Raw genomic sequence first — 20,000 nt, 5'->3', positions numbered from 1 at the left:
ATGCGCATATTTAATGAGTAGCACAATAGATGTCACGGTGGCTTTTGTTGTGCTCACTGAGACACTCCAAACCTTTTGTTTAGCGTGGCGTGTTGCGTGTCAGATGCGTGCCAAAACAGGCACCGTAAAATTGCAAAAGTAATGCAAACGAAATTCGTCGAAATTCGTCCTTTGTTCTCGCGAATTTTCCACGAAAAGTCATCGAATTTTCGAACGATTTTTTGTAGGGTTTGAAGCGAAAAATTCACGATCTTTCTCGAAAATTCGAGATAGCGAAATTCGAAGTAGCGAATTTTCGAGGTAATCAAACGAAAATTCGAGATAACAAAATTTGAAGCAGCGAATTTTTGTGACATGAATCGGCGGCCGCCATCAACAACATCGCTCAACAAGCGTATGTACGCGTAAATAAACGCGTTAAGGTTAGGGTAAATAAAGTCGTATCGAAAATTGATTCAGTGATCCGATAGTTTAATCGACTATTTCCAACGAAAAAAAAAAAGATTGCCTCACACAACAAAATCTGCGATTGCTTCACGAACAAGAGTTTGTTGTAGAGCTTACAAATTTCGTTGAAAATTCGCTTCCATCGAAAAGTCGATATTTTTTCGTCGAAAAGCCAGGAAAAGCCGCGAATTTCGGCGAAATACGTTTGCATTACTTTTGCACAATACTGTATTCTGCGGGATTTTCAGCTATTTCCGCAGGTAAGTCGGCCCTCACTCGGCTTTGGGAGTAGCGTGTTTATATACTTGGTTTTATAGCGAGCGTTTTGGCGCAGCTGTCGTGAAATTTCACTCACTCTGTGTCTTTTTGCGCGGTGCTCGATTTTACTTTTGCTGACACGCTCTTTTGTTTGGTATAACACGCTCTATTGTTTACAACTTGTCGTATCAGACACAAGAAAATTTTAATGAGGCGTGCATTACGACACAGCACTCCCGTGTTAAAGAAAATTTCTTTTGTCTAGCGTGCTAAAATAGCGTGCCCGTGTTATCACCTTTTTGTTGGTTTTCCCGTGGACGGTCACATATGTGGAACAGGGATGAAACCACGCATGAAACAAGGTAGGCGATAACATATGTTCAACACTCTTTTTTCACAGCGATTGCGGGTTCCGGCAGGCCGAACAGAGAAGCTGAGTTGTTTATCAAGGCCTGTTAACCGGTAGTACCCGAGCTCCGATGCGATTTTCTCAATTTGAAAGTGCTAGTAAAAAACAGTTGTCGCAAATGTGCCTCAGGGAAATCAAGAACATTTGATGAGCAGGGAAGAAAAGAATCAGAAGAAATCAAGCATTCAGAATGTACAATCAGTGATGAATACACGCCATATTAGAAAATCTCCATGCATTCAAATATATTTTGGTTGCTTTACTTGCAGTAACTTGTTCTGCCAAATCACCTGTATAATGTCAATTTCACCGTTCAGCTGATAAGCATATCACGTTTCACGATTGCTCCAAAAAAAAAAAAAAACCTTCCTAACCAGTTGTGATTGTCAAAAATTTATGGAAGTCTTTGTGGGGAGTTCTCTTTCATGTATGTACATCATAACTTCATAAAATCAATAATCTTTGAGGGCAGGACTTCGTTCACGGAATTGCAATGTACCACATTAATGAATAGTCTCTTTCCCTAGGAGTTGATAAATATGGCATGGGAACTGGCCATAAAGGCACTACAGAAGGAAGTGGGAAGCATGGATTATGCTGATTGCCTTCTTTTGGAACAAGATCAAAATGCCTCTGACCATGAAGATGCCAGCACCTGACTTGCCGATGTACCAAAGTCAAGTGGACAACCTACATTTGTATAGATCTATTTCATAATGCCTGCCAAATAAAATGTTCTTCTGTTTTAGCTAGCGAGCCTTTCTAGTCTTGCTATGACAAGCAACTTTCAAAAGAATCTTAAAAATGAGGGAAGTACTGTAGGTGTAATTAACATAAATACAACAAGCTAAAGGTGGTCGCCATTTATGAAACTGGTCTATCGACCAAAAGCCAGTTCCTGAATTGGGAAAATAAGGTAACTGTCGTACTACAGGCGTATGAGCCAGGACATCAAAAACAAAGGATGTGGGGATGCAACTGTATTTCACAAACAAGGCACTTTTGAAAACTCTGTTTGGACACAATATTTATACATCCTAGATACACAAGGTGACTGCCCTTGGAAGAAGGAAGAGGAAAGTTGTTCCGTCTGCTGTGTGCACGTACTTTGTACTAGAAGACACTATCCCCTAAGCAACAGGTGTTTAGATGGGTTTCCGAACTGTCTAATTGTTTGGAAGTAATAGCAGACACAACAGTGTGACAGTGTGTGGTTTTTCATTAAAGGGAACCTCCACTCCCAAATAAAAATATCAGGAAATCTCAGGATCCCCTCTTTTAATAATTATTTTCAGCATACCATCACCCCCAATAACTGACTTGTTTTAGTTGCCTTGTTGTGAAACTTTGGTTTAGGATAAGAACTATTTTTAAAGGCAATTTAGATTTCTTCTGGTTTAGACTGACTTAAACTTTTGCAAGAATGGAAATTTTCTTAGAATAATAATTAATGCTTTCACATCTTCAAATAATTTGATGCAGACATGTATATGAACAATAATAAAATTTGATTTCGCTTGTCTGTCATCTGTATTCACATGTCACTCTCAACACCACTTTTTACAATAACTGTCAATTTCCCAATATCACAGCACTGAATTGGAATTTCCATTTTTTGTATTTACATTGTGTTTTTTCCACTGTAGTTTAAATTATTTCAGTTTGCGAAACCTATGCAATAAAATTGCCATGTACAAAACCACACAATAAGAAATCACATCAGGAGACAAAATTCTAAAGTTATACAATATATTACCATGAGACAAAACTCCAACAATGATTTCGAAGCTACAATGTGTAATGTATGGTCAGCCCTTATCTTGAGTTAAAAACTGTCAAGTCATACACTGTATATCTTGTCCTGGTTTCAACTCTGGCTTAGTGCTACATGTCACAATGACCCCACAAAACTTGGAGAGAAAAACAGTTTATATAATTATTACTTCAAGTTACCACCAAAACTGAAGCAAAAAGGCAAGGTTTATTAGCTTGACTTGAGCCATTCCATTGACACCTGACTGTTAGTAATTTCATCACTGCAACACCTTATTGTGAGGGCATTTATGTTTTTCCTAGTTTTACAGTAGCTGAAAGTTTTGCATTTAAATCTCTATGAGCTGCTTATTTGTGAAAATCTGTTTCTGCATCTTACCAGGAGCTCATGAGCTGGGAGAGGTTCACTTTCAACAATTGTTGGAGAAATGATTCTGGAATTGTCAGGTTCCAGACAGACTTCACGAGTGATTAAATAGTCGTCGTCATCAATGCAAAGTTTAAAAATTTTTTCCACCAGCATCCAAATATATCCACAATCTTTGGACACCTTTAACATCCTCACGTCCCAAGATTTTGTTCTCTGGTTGTATTTTCTTGCAATGATGGTGGAAAATGAAAAGCCATTATGATACCAGTAATTCTAATCAAGGGTAGTCAACTTTTTCCTTGCTCTGTAAACCTGTTCCCTAGAAAAAAGATTATGGGCCAGTAAATATGAAAAGGCAGGAAAATTATTAATAATTGCTATCAACAGTAATCACTAGTTACAATAATCCACTACTGTTACATTCAGCCGATGAACCTAGGCCTGGACAGTGATTGACTGCCCAGGGTCTGTGATTGTTTATTTGAGGTAACCCTCTATGCCATAATTCCTTTTGTAAGCCCAACATTTCTGCCAGTTGGTACCAATAGCAAACATCGACTAAACAACAACCCATGAGTTGCTGAACTACTAGTGTCAACCTGCAGTGTCCTTTAAAGTTTTCAACAATGAATATACCCATACTTCATGACAGCATATTTCTTCATTTACAGTATTAGTAGCTATCATCATACTGCTGTGCTCATCATTGTTGATAATTATGTGTAAAACTAACCCTAAAAAGGGAATTCTCATTGACGTGTGTATATCAGAGACATACTGTTTGCACATTCCAAAGGACCAGTATGCCAAAAGTGATCCGTGTTTTTCACAAATAGTTTTACCGGGTGGTTTCTGTTTGACTAAAACGAACACAACTTACTGTTTATTATTATTAGTAGTATCATTATTTAATTATTATTATTTGTAAAATTTATCATCAACATGATACGTCTTGCATAGTGTATTTCAAAATATTTGATCAAAAATGTTACCTTACTCTGTGCAGAAAGGTAGCTAAATGAATGGCAAATGAATGTACCGGTAAATTGGCTTCCAAATGATGCGAAATAAACTGAGCAGATCTATCATGCTTGACCCTATTCTAATCAGAAAAAAATAGAACAAAAAAAAATTTTCAGCCCTTCTTTTTTACCAAACAAAACACATCTACCGTGGGCTTCCACAGCTAAATCGAGACGCTTCCTGCCACGTTTCAAAGCTGAAGCCAATTGCTCATTGTGCGTCCCTACACTGAAAGCCATCATTTCATGATATGGCAACTGAACTGACGGATAAAAAACACGAATAGCAAAATAAAACGCACACTAAGCTGACGACAAAGAATCATAGTGCTAAAGGGAAACCAATAATCAGTGTAAATACTAACCCCATTCTTCGTCTCACCTCCAAGGACAAAAGATGTTGTGCAAAGCTAATTAAGGCCGTGTCAGTGGAATCGACGCACATACACTTTATTTTTTTACAGCTTTCATGGACATCTTTCGCTATATAAAGCTTTCGATGTGCCTCCTCCCATCTCCTATTCCTTGTCTTCTTCTTTATTTGGATTCAAGGCGGCTACGAGGTGTAAGAACCTTTCGACCCGTGCCCCTTAGCCTGATCCGGCTTTCGTGAACATGAATTTTATCTACAAAGATCCCAAAAACTAACACAATATGCCGTCAAAGTCCTTCGTATATTACCAAACTGAAGTTTAGAAATGTTATTACAACTTTGGCACGTCTCACTGTGTCGATTAAACAGGATTTCCGTAATTGATACTGGCTTTGAAAAAAGAACCGTCGGGTCAAAAATCAAACAGCCGCACATGCGCAATAGAGTGCCACAGGCCCTTTAAGTTTAAAACCAAAGGAAATGAAAAAAAAGGAAGGGCAGAAAAGAAACTAATACATAGAAAGTGAAGGGAAAGGCAATAAAAGTTGAAATAACACCAAAAATGAAGCAACATGAAAAATGGTATGGCAGTAAACTGTATGTGAGCTCACAATCCATTGAAGGCCACTTCTTTATTTGGGAGTAAACACAACAGTTGATTAATATCATGCCAGAAAACATATCTCTGAATGCAGTAAAATCCAATGCTTTATTTCCAGAGTTTGAACAAAGATTTCAACAACCTGGTGAGAAGATAATAGCCTCTTGTATAGCCAACAACTACTTTGAGAAGGAGCATTTCTATACATTAAGAATGTCCCAAACGGCAGTCACCAAGTGGCAAAGTTGTGATTATACCTTCAAAGTATCTGCAAATATTGGATTCTGGTTCAATCAAAGATGGGTAAAGCTACATGATACATGATACAAGGGAATGTGCTGAGGTGGAACCTTTGCAAAGCAACTACGTTTTCTTCAATTAAAAGTGTTTTGTAACTCTTAAAGATAGATTAGTTAACCAAAGAGAAAAGCCAACAATTTTTTTCGTAGATAACTGCTGTTCATGGCGTGACAAGCTGATTGATATATTCCCTAAGAAGACCGTAAAACTGGCCCCTTTCCTTGCAATACAAAGAGTTGTTAACAAGAAAGGGTGCACACAGCTTCGAAGGAAAGTGATGCACTCTCACACAACTGTTCCTTGATCCTAGTGATAGAGAAGAACAGAGAACAAAGGACACCCCTTTGCCTGAAATTATTTGGGAAAATATTAATTAAGGCTTTTATGAAGCAGTAGGGTAATACAGAAATAGATTTCATGGTAATGTATGTACAATAGAAATAAAATTCGAGAAAAAAGAGAAATAAATAAAAACGCATGACCGGAGAATAGTTGGGGGAAACTAAATTCCCATACTAAGAATATTCCCCATGACTAAATTATCTATGAAAAATTTGAAAAAAAAAGAAAGCTAACCAAACGAATCACATCTCATTTTAAGATTGACACAAATGATCTAAAAGATAGGATTTAAAACTACTCATTGAAGACGCATGCATAATGTTTGATGGAATGCTATTCCAGTCCGTTATATAGCGATTAAAAAAAGAAAATTTGAAATAATTCGTACGTGTCTTCTTAGGTCTTATCTTGAAATTATGGTTCCTACGCGTTTGGTCGCTGTTAAAATTCAGAAGTAGCAGACTATGAGTTTGTTGAAAGTTTGTCAGAATTCAACGAAACTGCTAACTGTATTAATTGATTGCAAGAAGAACATTCACATACTTCTAGTGATGAAGGCAATTTGTCAGCTAATGATAATAATTTTGATACAACTAGTGATGTGGAGGATGATGTTAACTTGCTCCTCGAAGCAGACTTTGCAAGTGTTGTTCAGCAAGCAGCAACCCTTACTTGGTTTAAGTAGACACCAGCAAGATATCAAGAGTGAAATATGTAGTTCACAAGGTGCTAATGATCTCATACATCTGAAAAATGCTTTTTGTCACCTGTCTGCTGTTGGAAATGCTCCACACAGTGGAACAGATATTGATGCATTCATCAATTCGCAGCAAGTTAAACTTCCTGGTGGTGGAAACTGTTTTGTGTGTCATTGGCAACTGTAATACAGCGGCAGTTGGAAAAAAGGTTCTTTGAATGCAGAGACAAACACACCTGGAAAATATAGGTGTAATTAAAAGTGCCAACGCAGATATTAAACAAATGGTTCCTGCCCTTTGTGAAACTTTTGTGAATAAGTGGCTGGAAAATTCTCCTTCCTAGGAGCCTTTTCTCACCTCAGGACAGAATTGCGTCTCAGAAGCAAAAGCATTCTTACAAGATGTCTATCTGCACTTGGAAATTCCATGCCTCTGGCTGCCTCCAGTGTAGCCATCCCAATTGTAGTCTTCACAGAGATGTTTAACTTTCCTGTTCTGCCAGTTTGTCCCAGAGAGAGGACTCTAAGTGACAACCTATGATATGGACTTTGCTGGCCATTATGACGGCATCCATCAGAAATTTACTCCATAGCAAGAGGAGAAGTCCTTTTCATGGGTCGGTGTTAAAGTCTGGAACAGCCTACCTGTTGAAATGTGTCACACCCAAAACGAATTTTCAACACAAAATTCAAAATTTGATTCTCCAAAAATTCTTGAAGGCAGACGATTACATTGACCTATCTGATTTGATCAAAAACTGAAAATATCTTGCAAACTCTGTGTATTATATTTGCGTAATCCATAATTCATCCCGCTCGTGCATAATTCATCCCACTCTTTGCATAGGCCATAATTCATCTGCTTTTGTCAGTTGTTTCTCGTACCATGGCTATGTTTGCTTAACTTAAGTACTCAAATAATAAACTTTCTCTCTACTCTAAATCTTGTTGTAATCGGCTAAGTCATTTTCTCTTATCGTAAATCCCGTTTCTTTAACTGTACACATCTAGTCCTAGTTCTTCATCAATGTACGATTGTGTCGAAAAATTAATGGATTATTTATTTTTCGGTAAAAAAAAGCTTGTGTAACGAAAATACGCCATACAAGTTCGTTGTGCACAATGCCTGTGGTTTTGTCTGGCACATTTTATTATGCGGTTACTTGAAACAGACTTGGGTCTAACCCAATATCATTTTTGATGGTACTCGCCTTAAACAATTCAAAGTCGGTCAAATGATTTTCATAGATTCGTCGTGTTACATCCAGGAGAAACGTCGGACGTTTACTGAAATGTTTGATGTCAAAACGGTGAAAGGTTATTTTCCACACAAATTTAACGTTAGGGAAGATTGGGATTATGACCGTGTGAAACCGGATAAAAAATATTTTCTGCAAGAAGACGTTGAAACTAGTGATTTCATCGAGTGGTACGAAAGACACCGCTCGAAAGGTGCCGTGTGGGATTTTCAAGAAATTTTAAAAAAACATTGTGTGGCACATGTGTCTTTACTTTGTCAAGGTTTCGAAAAATTTCGGCAGGAAGTAAAATCTTATTTTATTTTTTAAATTTTTAATAACACACAAGGAAGTTACAGTAATCACACCTATACATACAGCAAAGCAGTATACTAGTAAAGTGTAAAACTAAGATACAAAAGTGTGTCACAATAGAGTTTACTGATTGAACTTACGATTTAACGATTAAACACGGGAAAGAGAGGATGAAAAAAAATATGTATAAATTTAACTGAAACTGAAAAAAAAAAACATGTTAGATGAAATTCTTCCACTTCTTGTTAAACGCTTCTAGCTGTTTGTTTTTAAAAGCAATTTGCGTGAGGGTATCAATCTTAATACTTAAGAAAGGGGCGAATCTGTCAAAAGTTACGGCAGTGTTGTCTTGAAAACAGCAAAAAATTAAGTATTTGGCGATGAGTGTGACGTAATTTAAGACGTCTTTAAACTGAGTATCATTGTACCAACCATATATTACATTACATTCATTTAGTTCGAAAGTTTGGAGGGTCCTCTCACACCACCACTGTTGAAAAGCGATCCAAAACGCAGAGGCTATATTACATTGGAAGAGCATGTGTGAGAGGGTTTCAGGTTCAGTCTGACATACCCGACAACTCTCGGACTCGGACAGCCTTGCTCGAAACAAGGAACGTCTTGTTGGGAGTATGTTGTGTACGATTTTGAGCTGAAACATTTGCAATTTAACCTCCTGCATTATGAGGAAAGGCAAGATATAAACATTTGCAAGCTTTCCTTAGTAAAGCCATAACCTAAGATTTTAGTTTCAGATGTGGGTGGTTGAAAGAAATGATCAAGGATGGCCGCATAAGCAGAACGAGTAGAGATGTTCATATTCGAGGAATCTGACGAACTGATTTGATTATGGTTGGGGGAATCTGTGGATTTAAGTTTTCGTCCCCAACTAGCAGGAATAGAATTTATCAGCCCGTAATATGTGGTAAAGGGAATATGCAGCCGCGATTTTTGCTGGAATTTTTGGAGGGAAAGAAAGTTGCCATCAACATCAAGCAGGTCTTGCAGGGGTATGACTCCATTTTGGTACCACTGTTTAAAGAAAATTGTGTTCTTGTTTAGTAATTTGTTACTATTGTTCCAAATAATTTCGTTCTGAATATTTGTATTATCATCACTAAAATCTGATCTGAAGTCTTGCCAGTATTTCAGAACAGAGCGATAAAGAGGAGGTAGGCTGTGTAACTGAATTAAATTTATGTCATAATGGCAGTGAGATAGAAAGGTAAGGCCCCCCAGGTCTCCGAGCAAGCATTCTGGTATAGCTTTCCACCCTGCATCAGGATGTTGATGTATCCTTTGAATCCATGAGATTTTAAGGGCAATTTCCATTATGCCAAAGTCGATCATCTTAAGACCACCATTGATGTTTTCACCTATGATTGTGCTTTTTTTAATTTTTGGAGGCTTGCCTTCCCAAATACAATTAAACATTATTTTGTTGGCTTCATCAATGACATGAGGTGGTACGTAGAGGTTAGAAGGGTTAAAGATCAGTTTCAACATCCTTCCGAATAGAGTAAGTTTTCTGCGTTTCCAGGTATTCAAAACTTTTTCCATATTACGTAACTTGTCGTTGAAGTTTACTTTATCCGCTTCAGGCATGATGTAAGAGAAGAAAACGCCTAGTGCACAAATAGGATCTTGTGGATAATTGAAATTGAAGGGAGTGTCTTGTCTGTCTTTCCAAAGGCCTACCCACAAAGCTTCAGTTTTAGACGTGTTGATTTGCAAGCAGGAAATAGAAGCAAATTTCTCTAGCAAATTTAGTAAATGTGTTATCGAATCGAGGTCACGGTCGCGGTGTTACATTTTGAGAGGACTCGGTAGATTCGACTAATCCTTTTCCCGGTGTCGGAGTGGGTGTCAAGAATTGCAGTACAGCAGGATTGGCTAATTTTATCTTTCGATACGTTCACCTTAAGCCATACACTGTGGGTATTACTCGCAAACAGGGTTATCCGCAAGAAGCGCAGTCGGAGATGGCAAGAGAATATTTGGCCTATAGGAATAGAGTCGATTTTGATGTTGGACTTTGAACTTCATCGTCGACTGAGGGAGAATCGACAGAGAGGTCAAATTACCTTCGATAGGGGTTTCGAATGATTTTCACACGGTGGGTAGTCATAAGAGAAAAAGGTATCGAAGAGTATTCGACACGAAAAGTATTAAATTAAAGTGGATGGTTATTATGAAGGTGTTGCCAACGAACCGAATTACAGTTGTTTCGCCCAAAAGCCTGTTCGCCCGACGCAGATTGGCCCGAAGCTAAAGATGATTCGCCTGATGATACCAATCAATGATACTAACAAAATTAGGACAAGGAACGTGAATTTTGCTATTCCTCGCGAAAGATTCCTCATTCACTTTTCGCCAGTTTGATAGAAAGTACCATCAAATGTTCCGACAGGGCTCAAAATTAACTTTTTTTGCCCAGGTGCCAGCTGGCGACTAATGGAAAAAATTTGGTCGCCAGATCATAAATTTTGGTCGCCAACTTACCTAATATATGACTTACGTAAGAACAATGATTTTAAATGTTACTTTGCATGCAAGGAAAGTCATAATTATTAAACAGCCAGAAAAAAAAAACAGCACGAGAAAGACCTCTAAAGCCACTGTTGTTTTCGGCTTTCGTCTTTAGTTTGGTGATGGTGTTCTTTACCATTATTTGAGATGGACCGAAGTACAGAACGTTTTAAGTATGTGTTTTCCGTCGCTAGGCAAACATGGGTCCTTTATCCTTGCTTTTCACCTCTTTAAAACGTAGTAATTTATTCTCCTATGGCTTGCTTGGCAAGCAACCTATCTTTATTGCGAGTTAACACATTACGCAATACTACAATTTCTCGGCCTAGGCCCCCACAGAACAACATGCTTGTGCCAGTCTCCGACCGGGATAAAATAAAAAGAGCGGCTCCGCGGTTTCAGTAGCCTCTAGAATCAGAAGAAGTTGGTTTCTTAAAGTATTTTCTACCAATATTTATCTCCATTTATTAACTACCTTGTGTAGTCAATTTTGCAGGTGTCCGCTTTCTAACAGAGGGGAAAAGTTCTCCAACCTACTTTCCGTTAAGGGCACAGGTTGCTTTTCGAAAGTTCCATACAACTTGCATACTCATCATGCGATGTCTTGGTTCATTATCAATATATTATCAAAACCAAGCTAGTTCCGAGGAGGTCCTTCGGTAATTTCGCTAAATCAACGTTTTCAGCATTCACAACTGACAATGGAATTAAGCTGCGACTGACGATAGAATTAAGCAGCGTACACTGGGTTGCTTGTGGTACGTGTTATACAAAAACAGAAGGCACTGCAGCGTTCCAGTTAATTTTTTTCAAGTGGGGGATCACTAAGACCATTTGAGGGTCACCCACATGTCGCGCCAGCAGAGGCCCTTCACGTTCACATCCCATATTTTGTAATGTCCTGTCCCATTTTGAGGTCTTTTAGTTTTTTAAGCTTTGGTAATAAATTCAGTTTAAAGATAACAAAACACGCTCTTGAGTAAAATTCACTCGTTTTTTCTTTAAATAAATACTATAAATCTGCAAAGAACTAACTGCAAATTGCTCTGACGGACGTTTTCCAGCATGTCATGCATATCTTGCAGTTGCACTAAGCAAACGTTTATTGCACACACTAAGAAAGGACTGAATATGTTATTTCCGCTTCATAATTCCTCTTCTTGTTAGTCTAATCTGATGCCAGGTCAAAACATTGTTTGGCTTTGCGTTTGCACCAAAAAGTACCGTAAAAGCCAGGAGTTAACATAGTTTTATATATAACTCTGAATCAAATTCTCATCGAAAGACAATCGATCGCAAAAACACGAAAATTTCTGCGGTTTCTGAGGCCTGTTTTAAATGTTGCATTTTACATGTGCCGAATCTAATGCAAATGAGTGAAAATAGATTTTTCTCAGTCTTGCAACCATTTGATTGGTGAATGCTAATGTTGCTTACCATCCATTGTTGTCATTGAAACCACGGGCGTTTTCCATTTACCAAGAAATTCTTACCACTTCCAGGATATTCACGGCCACATTTTTAAATTTTGGCGCATAAAATCGCAATCACTGGGTAGCGAACGTACCTGAGTTAAATGGAACACGTTTTTCACAAATTTCCGGAAATTTTTCGTAAATAGAAAACGCCCCATAAAACAATGGTAGGTAGTGTTAAATTCTCCTTTATTTATTGGTTTCACGTTGTGATTGTTGTTATGTACCAGTTTAAGTCATTTAAATATCGTCGGGCGAATCATCTGTAGTTCCGGGTGAATCTCCATCGGGCGAACAGGCTTTCGGGGAAAACATCCGGATACCGATAAATCAGTACAACTGATCGAATATTAGGTACACAACTGATCGATAAATCAGTACAACTGATTGATAAACCAGTACAACTGATCGTATGTGACTGCCAACTGATCGCCTTGATGATAAATCAGTACAACTGATCGAATAAATCAGTACAACTGAGCGAATATTAGGGACACAACTGATAGATAATTCAGTGCAACTGATCGAATATTTGGGACACAACTGATCGATAAATCAGTACAACTGATCGAATATTTGGGACACAACTGATCGATAAATCAGTACAACTGATCAAAAATGAGGGACACAACTGATCAATAAATCAGTACAACTGATCGAATATTAGGTACACAACTGATCGATAAATCAGTACAACCGATCGAATATGAGGGACTCAACTGATCAATAAATCAGTACAACCGATGGAATATAAAAATATTAGGGACTTAACTGATCGAATATTAGGTACACAACTGATCGATAAATCAGTACAACTGATCGAATATTAGCGACACAACTGATCGATAAATCAGTGCAACTGATCGAATATCAGGGACACGACTGATCGATAAACCAGTACAACTGATCGAATATTAGGTACACAACTGATCGATAAACCAGTACAACTGATCGAATATTCGGGACATAACTGATCGAATATTAGGTACACAACTGATCGAATATTAGGTACACAACTGATTGATAAACCAGTACAACTGATCGTATGTGAGAGCCAACTGATCGCCTTGATGATAAATCAGTACAACTGATCGAATATTAGGGACACAACTGATAGATAAATCAGTGCAACTGATCGAATATTTGGGATACAACTGATCGATGATAAATCTACACAGCTGATCGATAACCCAGTACAACTGATAGAATATTAGGGACACAACTGATCGAATATTAGGTACAGAAGTGATCGATAAATCAGTACAACTGAGGGAATATTAGGTACACAACTGATCGAATATTAGGGACACAACTGATCGATAAATCAGTGCAACTGATCGAATATTAAACACACAACTAATCAATAAAACCATGCAAGTGATGGAACATCAGGAACACAATGGATCGAATGTAAGGGACAACTAATCGATAAATCAGTAAAACTGATAAAATATGGAATAAGTGTTTCGCAACTGATCCAAGAAATGCTAATTATCCAACTATAAAGGTCACTTATGTAAGGGAGTATGTGACTAAATGATGAGTGGGCCAATCGGTAGATATAATTAATTTTGAAACAAACGGCGCGCCATAGCCCTCAGCAACTTTACTCCAACTTTGGCTTGGCTCTTTTGTCTCCCTGCCTAGTAAACGTAGCTCGGAAAATGCAGCTTAAAGGTGATTTAGTATTATATAATGAGTGGAAAACATAAAAGGATCTTTTAAAACGCTCAGTGTGGCTTGCAAAAAGTAATTTGTTCTTTCACTAACTAGCATAGGTAATAAATCAACGAAATAACTAGGACAAAGATTATTAACGATCTTAAAATTTAAAAGCCATTTGTGAATGGCTCTTCTAGTTTTGAGATCTTCCCACCCAATTTCTTGCATAAGACGATGCCTACTGGTCCCTTTCATGGCCCCAGTTACAATTTTTGCTGCCTCATATTGCACATGTTCGAGGAGATCGCTCTCACCTTCAGTGGATCCATCCTACAATATATCAACGTATTCCATTAGAGGACGCACCAAAGATTTGTCCCGTCAATCTTGTATCTAATACCTATTACGATATTAAGTCTTTTGGAAGCCTTCTCATAAATCTAAAAGATATGGACTCGCCAAGAAAGGTTGTTGCAAAAAACTACACCAAAATAGGTGTGTTGTGCAACTTCAATACTTTTGTTATCACCATAAAAGAAATCAGGGTGAGGTGGCTTACTTCATTTTCCTGAGAAGGTCATACAGTCAGTCTTCGAGGGATTAATAGTAACAAGCCATTTCCAAGCCCAGTCTTCGATTTCTGATAAATCATTATTAAGTTTTAGCGAAGAAGTAACTGGGTCATCTACAATATCAAAAAGGGAGGTGTCATCAGCGTACAAAAGGCAATTGGATTTTAGATTCTCAGTAACATGTACTAATAAAAATTATGAATAATAATGGACCAAGCAATGATCCTTGAGGTACGCCAGCAGAGAGAGGGTGGCAAGGGGGGAGGCGGGGGGGGTCATGATCCTGTTTCATGCACAAATTTTAACAAAATCCACGTGTCACGTACAGTTTTAACAAAATTTCACAAACCACGAAATTAACGTAAATGAACATCAATCCAAGCTCTTACCTTATCTGCTGTCATTAAAACAAAGGAGCCAAGTGACCACATTCATATGCCCAGAAAGAGGCTGTGGTTCACGATATATTCATCATAGTAAGTACTGCAATAATCAAATGTTTGTTTCACGATGTAGTCAATTGAGATGTAGATCGCAATGTTTCAGCTGCCTCCAGTGTTAATCAGGCGATGAGTTCAACCAGTTATGCGTCACCATTTGCTGTATAGTACGATGGTATTGTTGTAGTAACATTCACCTTGTCCCAAAGCAAATAGTGGCCGGGTTTGGTAGGCGAAAAGAAAATGAGAAAATCCTGCAACCGGCGACCGAGGCCATAGCCATAAAAGTGTAGCAGCTGAGGATCATTCAAAAAAGTATTGGTCTATTGGTACGAAGCTAGAGCTCAATGTGACAAAGAAATAACTCTGCCAGAGGGAGTACTATTTGATCTTCATGAAACGTTGATCGCATTGAGATCAAGGGAATCTTCTCCTTGGTCTTCTGCTGATTCTCTTCCTTCCTTGTCAGAGCCAGAGTCATATTCCGAATCTTGATGGGCGTTTTCAAAAGTTACTCTCTCCCTGATAGGTAACTCATTTTCGTACATATTCAAGGGAAGAGTTCCAGCATAATGTTTTGTAGTGCATTGTCTTACTTTTCGTTGCCACACGGCCTTACCATGTTCTTGGGCCCATTCCTGCATTAGCGTTTGATCCACTTGAGACATTTCCTGCAGAGGCACTGGGGACATTTTCGGAATGTCTCGGAGGGAGATGCTGTTCTCAAGTACCAGATAATATGAGCGTCGGTGCCTTTAAGCGATTCATACATTGTGTTACCGAGATCCCTTGCGTACTCAAGAAGTGTACAGGAAGGATGTTTGAAATGACTTACAGCATGTTGCGACGTTAGTTACTAAAACAGGGAGCAACCATCTACAACCACTCCAAAAAAATCAACAACCACCTACTGTTTGATACACTCTTACAACACAGACGCCATGTTGGATCAACAACTGACCGTGTGGTTTATTCTGATTGGTTAACAAACAATAACTGAATAATCGAACAACTAGAGATCCTGAGCCAGCGGTATCGCCATACATAATTGCCATACATAACATCCCCCCCCTTCACATCTTTAAAACTAAAAAGAGAACTGTAAATAAAAGAAAAAGGATAAAATAAAATAATAATAATCTCAGCATTAATTCATCTGTGTCTGTCATTGTTCATGCTTCATAAAGTGTCCCTTGTAACATAACAACTAGTTACAGGTCTAGTCTGACTGGTTTCCTGACTTGTCTTCCACTTCTAGTCTTATAGAAGGGCGGGTCTTTAGCTTCCGCGATGTCCGCTGGAGGTGGCACACCACCTGCTGGCATTTCCTCAGCAGGTGAGGGATTTAAGTGGTATTCCTGTGCAGTGGGGTCCACTTGTGGGCTTGCTGGGGACGTGGGAGCCGCATGTGTTTTGTCAGGCTCTGGTTCTGTCTGCCGAGCGATGTTTCCATGGCGTTTACGGTATTCCATATGAGACTTGGCTGAGTCGTTTCTTAGAGCCACTCTGTTACGCCTGATTCTTCGGCCGCTCACCTCTACCACGTATGATCTGGGCAAGGCATGTTTCTGGACTACGGTAGCCGCTCTCCACTCCTTTGACCCTGGCTCAGGTCTTACTCTGACATGATCGCCTGCTCTGAGTGGTGGTAGCTCTTTGGTTCCTTGGCGGTCATGGTAGTACTTCTGCTTGTCCTTGCCATGCTTCATTCTTGCTCTTATCTTCTGGGTGCTATGTTTTTCAGGCTCCAATAGACCACGTGCTATTGGGAGTGTCGTTCGAAGCCTGCGACCCATAGAGAGCTGTGACGGGGACAAGTCAATTGCTGGGAGTGGGGATGCCCTGTACTCTAGTAGCGCTTTTCTCTTGTCTTTGTTCTTTCTCCATATAGATTTCACTGTTTTGACTGCGGCTTCAGCTTCCCCATTTGCTTTGGGGTGCTTCGGGCTTACTAGGACATGTTCAAAGGTGTAGCTTTTAGCAAATGTCTCAAATTCTCTACTTGTGTACTGGCTACCACAGTCAGTGACGAGTTTTGCTGGGATGCTGTGTCGACTGAAATGCTCTTTCAGGACTTCAATGGTCTCCAGGGATGTCAGATCCTTCAGTTTGGTCACCTCAATAAACTTGGAGAAGTAATCAACTAGCAACAGGTAATGTTCACCTTCAAAGGCGAAAATGTCTGAAGCGGCTCTTTCCCAAGGCAGGTCCGGAACAGGGCTCGGCATCAGAGGCTCTTTCTGTTGTGCAGGGGCATAATCATGGCACGTGGTACAATCCTTGACTTTGTCTTCTATCTGCCCACTCATGCCGGGCCAGTAAAGGGCTTCCCTGGCTCTTTGCTTACACTTTACGATTCCCAGATGTGTTCCATGTATGATTTCCAGCATGGCTGGCCTCATAGACGGGGGGACTACGATTCTCATTCCTCGGTAGATTACTCCATCTAGCACCGCGAGCTCATCACGTGTGTCCCAGTATTGGCGGATGCTGTGTGGGACTTGTTGCTTTGTGTCTGGCCAGCCGGCTTGGATCATAGCATACAATTCATGAAGCTCATTTGCTGTGTTTTGTTGTAGTTCTGCATACTTTGGCTCAGACACGGAGATTCTTTCCAACATGTTTACTTGTATCTCCTCTTCTTCCGGTGGAACCTCATTTAGACTTGCTCGGCTGAGAGTGTCTGCGAGGACTTGCTTCTTCCCTGGCAGGTATTCTACGCTTAGATCATAGCCACTCACTCTCAGCATCATTGCCTGCAATCTTAATGGTGCTGTTGTCAGGGGCTTGCGCAGTATCATTTCCAGGGATTTGTGGTCAGTCTGGACCAGGGTTGTTTTCCCCAGAATGTACTCTCTGAACTTCTGTGTACTGAACACAATGGCCAGCATTTCTTTCTCTATTGGCGCCCAGTTGAGCTCTGATGGTCGAAGTTTTCGGGATGCGTAGGCTATTGGCCTTCCCTCATGCAGTAGGACCGCACCCACAGCGCTGTTGCTGGCATCACATTGTATGGTCACATCTTTTCTGACATCATAGTAGGCTAACAGAGGAGCTTCACAGCACATATCCTTGAGCTTCTGGAACGCAGCTGCTTGTGGCTTGTCCCAGTGGAAGAGTACATCTTTCCTTGTCAGCTCCCGCAGTGGTGTTTCAACTTCAGCTAGCATTGGGAGGAACTTGGCTAGGTACTGGATAGATCCCAGGAACCGACGCACATCTTCTTTTGTTTCGGGGGGTGGCATGTCCTTCATAGCTCTTACTTTCTCCGGATCTGGTTTAAGGCCTTCTGCTGAGATGATGTGGCCCACATATGGAACTTGTTGTTTTCGCACTTTGACCTTCTCGAAGTTCAGCTTAAGGTTGTAGGTTCTGGCACGGTGGAGAACTTCATTTAGGACTGAGTCGTGGTGGGCAATGTCACGTCCTGTAATCAGTATGTCATCCATGATGGCATATGCGTGATCAATATCCTCCAACATTTCATCCATGGCTGTTTGGTACAGCTCTGGAGCTGATTTGATTCCAAATGGTAGTTTTAACCATCTGTATCTGCCTATTGGGGTGTTCATTGTTGTCAGTAGACTAGACTCGTAGTCTAGTTTCATCTGGAGATACCCACTCTTCGCATCAAGGACTGTAAACACTTTTGCCTCAGGTATCTTGGCTGCAATTTCTTCTACAGTGGGGATTGGATAATGCTCCCGCTTTACTGCTTTATTGAGATCACCCGGGTCAAGGCAGATCCTGATCTTTTCACCTCGACTTGAAACTACCATAGAGTTAACCCAGTCAGTGGGCTGTGAAACTTTGGCTAAGTGTCCTTCCTTTTCCATTTCCTTAAGCTTCGCTGTGATCTTGGGAAGGAGTGCTGCAGGTTGTCTACGAGGTCCATGCACTACTGGTGTTGCTTTGGGGTCAATCTTGATGGAGTAAGTTCCAGGCATGGCTCCTGATGCACTTAGTAAATCTGGATGCTGGTTGAGTAGCTCCTTTAAGCTTGGATCTACATGTTCCTGTAGATTATGTACCCGCTGAACCAGGTTGAGGGCTTGACAAACTTCACCTGACAATATTGGCTTCTGCTCACTATCTATGACATAGAAGTTCACATTTAACTCCCTGTCCTTAAATCTTACGGGAAGAGTGACGTAGCCCTTTGGTGTGATTCGGTGTTGGCTGTATGACACCAGGGTCTTCTTGGTTTGTTTGATCAGGGCCCTGGGTGCTACTTGCTTGAGATGAGTAGTGTTGATAACACTTGCATAGGCACCAGTGTCGAGTTGACAGTGCAGAGTACTGTTACCCACTTCTACCACCGCCCACCATTCATCACTTTCACTGGTTTTTGTTTTGTCACGGATGCCATTCATTTCCAGGCTTGCTACATGAAGTAGTTGCACATCACTTTCAGGACCCTCCTCATCACTAGAATAGCCTTCTCCAGGATAGTCCATTTCATTTAGTAAGTTGACATTGCTTTTCTTGCTTCTGCACACATTAGCAAAATGTCCAATTTTCTTACACTTGTTGCACGACTCCTTTCTGGCAGGGCATTTTTCATGTGGCTTGTGGGCATTGTATCCACATCTATCACATTTTGGAACTTGCACATTTTTCTCCTTTGGTACCTTGTCTTTGGGCTTTTTGGACGAGCCCCCCTTCCATGCAAGTTTATTGACCTCCACTTTAGGGTCTTCGCCAGACATCACTTGCATTCCATCCTTAGTCGCTTCGAACATCCGACCGATATTGATTGCCATTTCAAGGGTGAGGTTTTTACTTTTCTCCAAGCAGCGTTGCCTGACTCGCTCGTCCAGAGATTTGCATGCGATGGCGTTCCGAATCAATTTATTCGACTCAGTCATGTCCAGACCACGCGCCAGGAGCTTAAGATCGGTGACAAAGGAGTCAAAGGTTTCTCCTTGTAACTGACGTCTTCGGTCAAATTTAACTGCTGCCATAATCGGGTTCTTCTTGGCTTCGAGGTGTGCTTTGAACTTTCCGACGACTCTTTCGAGTATGTCTCTCTCATTTACATCTTGAGCACTTTCTCCTGTTCCAACACGAACAGTTTCCCACTGGAAGGTAAACCACCCCAAAAACATCTAAAATAAGCGAGATGGCAATATGTGGTTACCATTTAGCCAAAAAATCGGGATGGAATTATCGTGGAA

General features: G+C 40.0%; 1 protein-coding gene across 1 annotated transcript; it reads right to left on the bottom strand.

Moving 5' to 3' along the window:
- Nucleotides 1-16,034: 16,034 nt before the first annotated feature.
- LOC137983797 (uncharacterized) lies at nt 16,035-16,619 on the bottom strand. Its single transcript, XM_068830970.1, has one exon. The coding sequence runs from the start codon at nt 16,617-16,619 to the stop codon at nt 16,035-16,037; it is 585 nt and encodes a 194-aa protein (XP_068687071.1).
- Between the last annotated feature and the right edge of the window lie 3,381 nt (nt 16,620-20,000).

The sequence above is a fragment of the Montipora foliosa genome, chromosome 13 (genome assembly GCF_036669935.1).
Source record: "Montipora foliosa isolate CH-2021 chromosome 13, ASM3666993v2, whole genome shotgun sequence".
Classification (NCBI taxonomy): domain Eukaryota; kingdom Metazoa; phylum Cnidaria; class Anthozoa; order Scleractinia; family Acroporidae; genus Montipora; species Montipora foliosa.
Note: the sequence above shows the minus strand (reverse complement) of the source record. Positions and strands in the feature narration are given on the sequence as shown.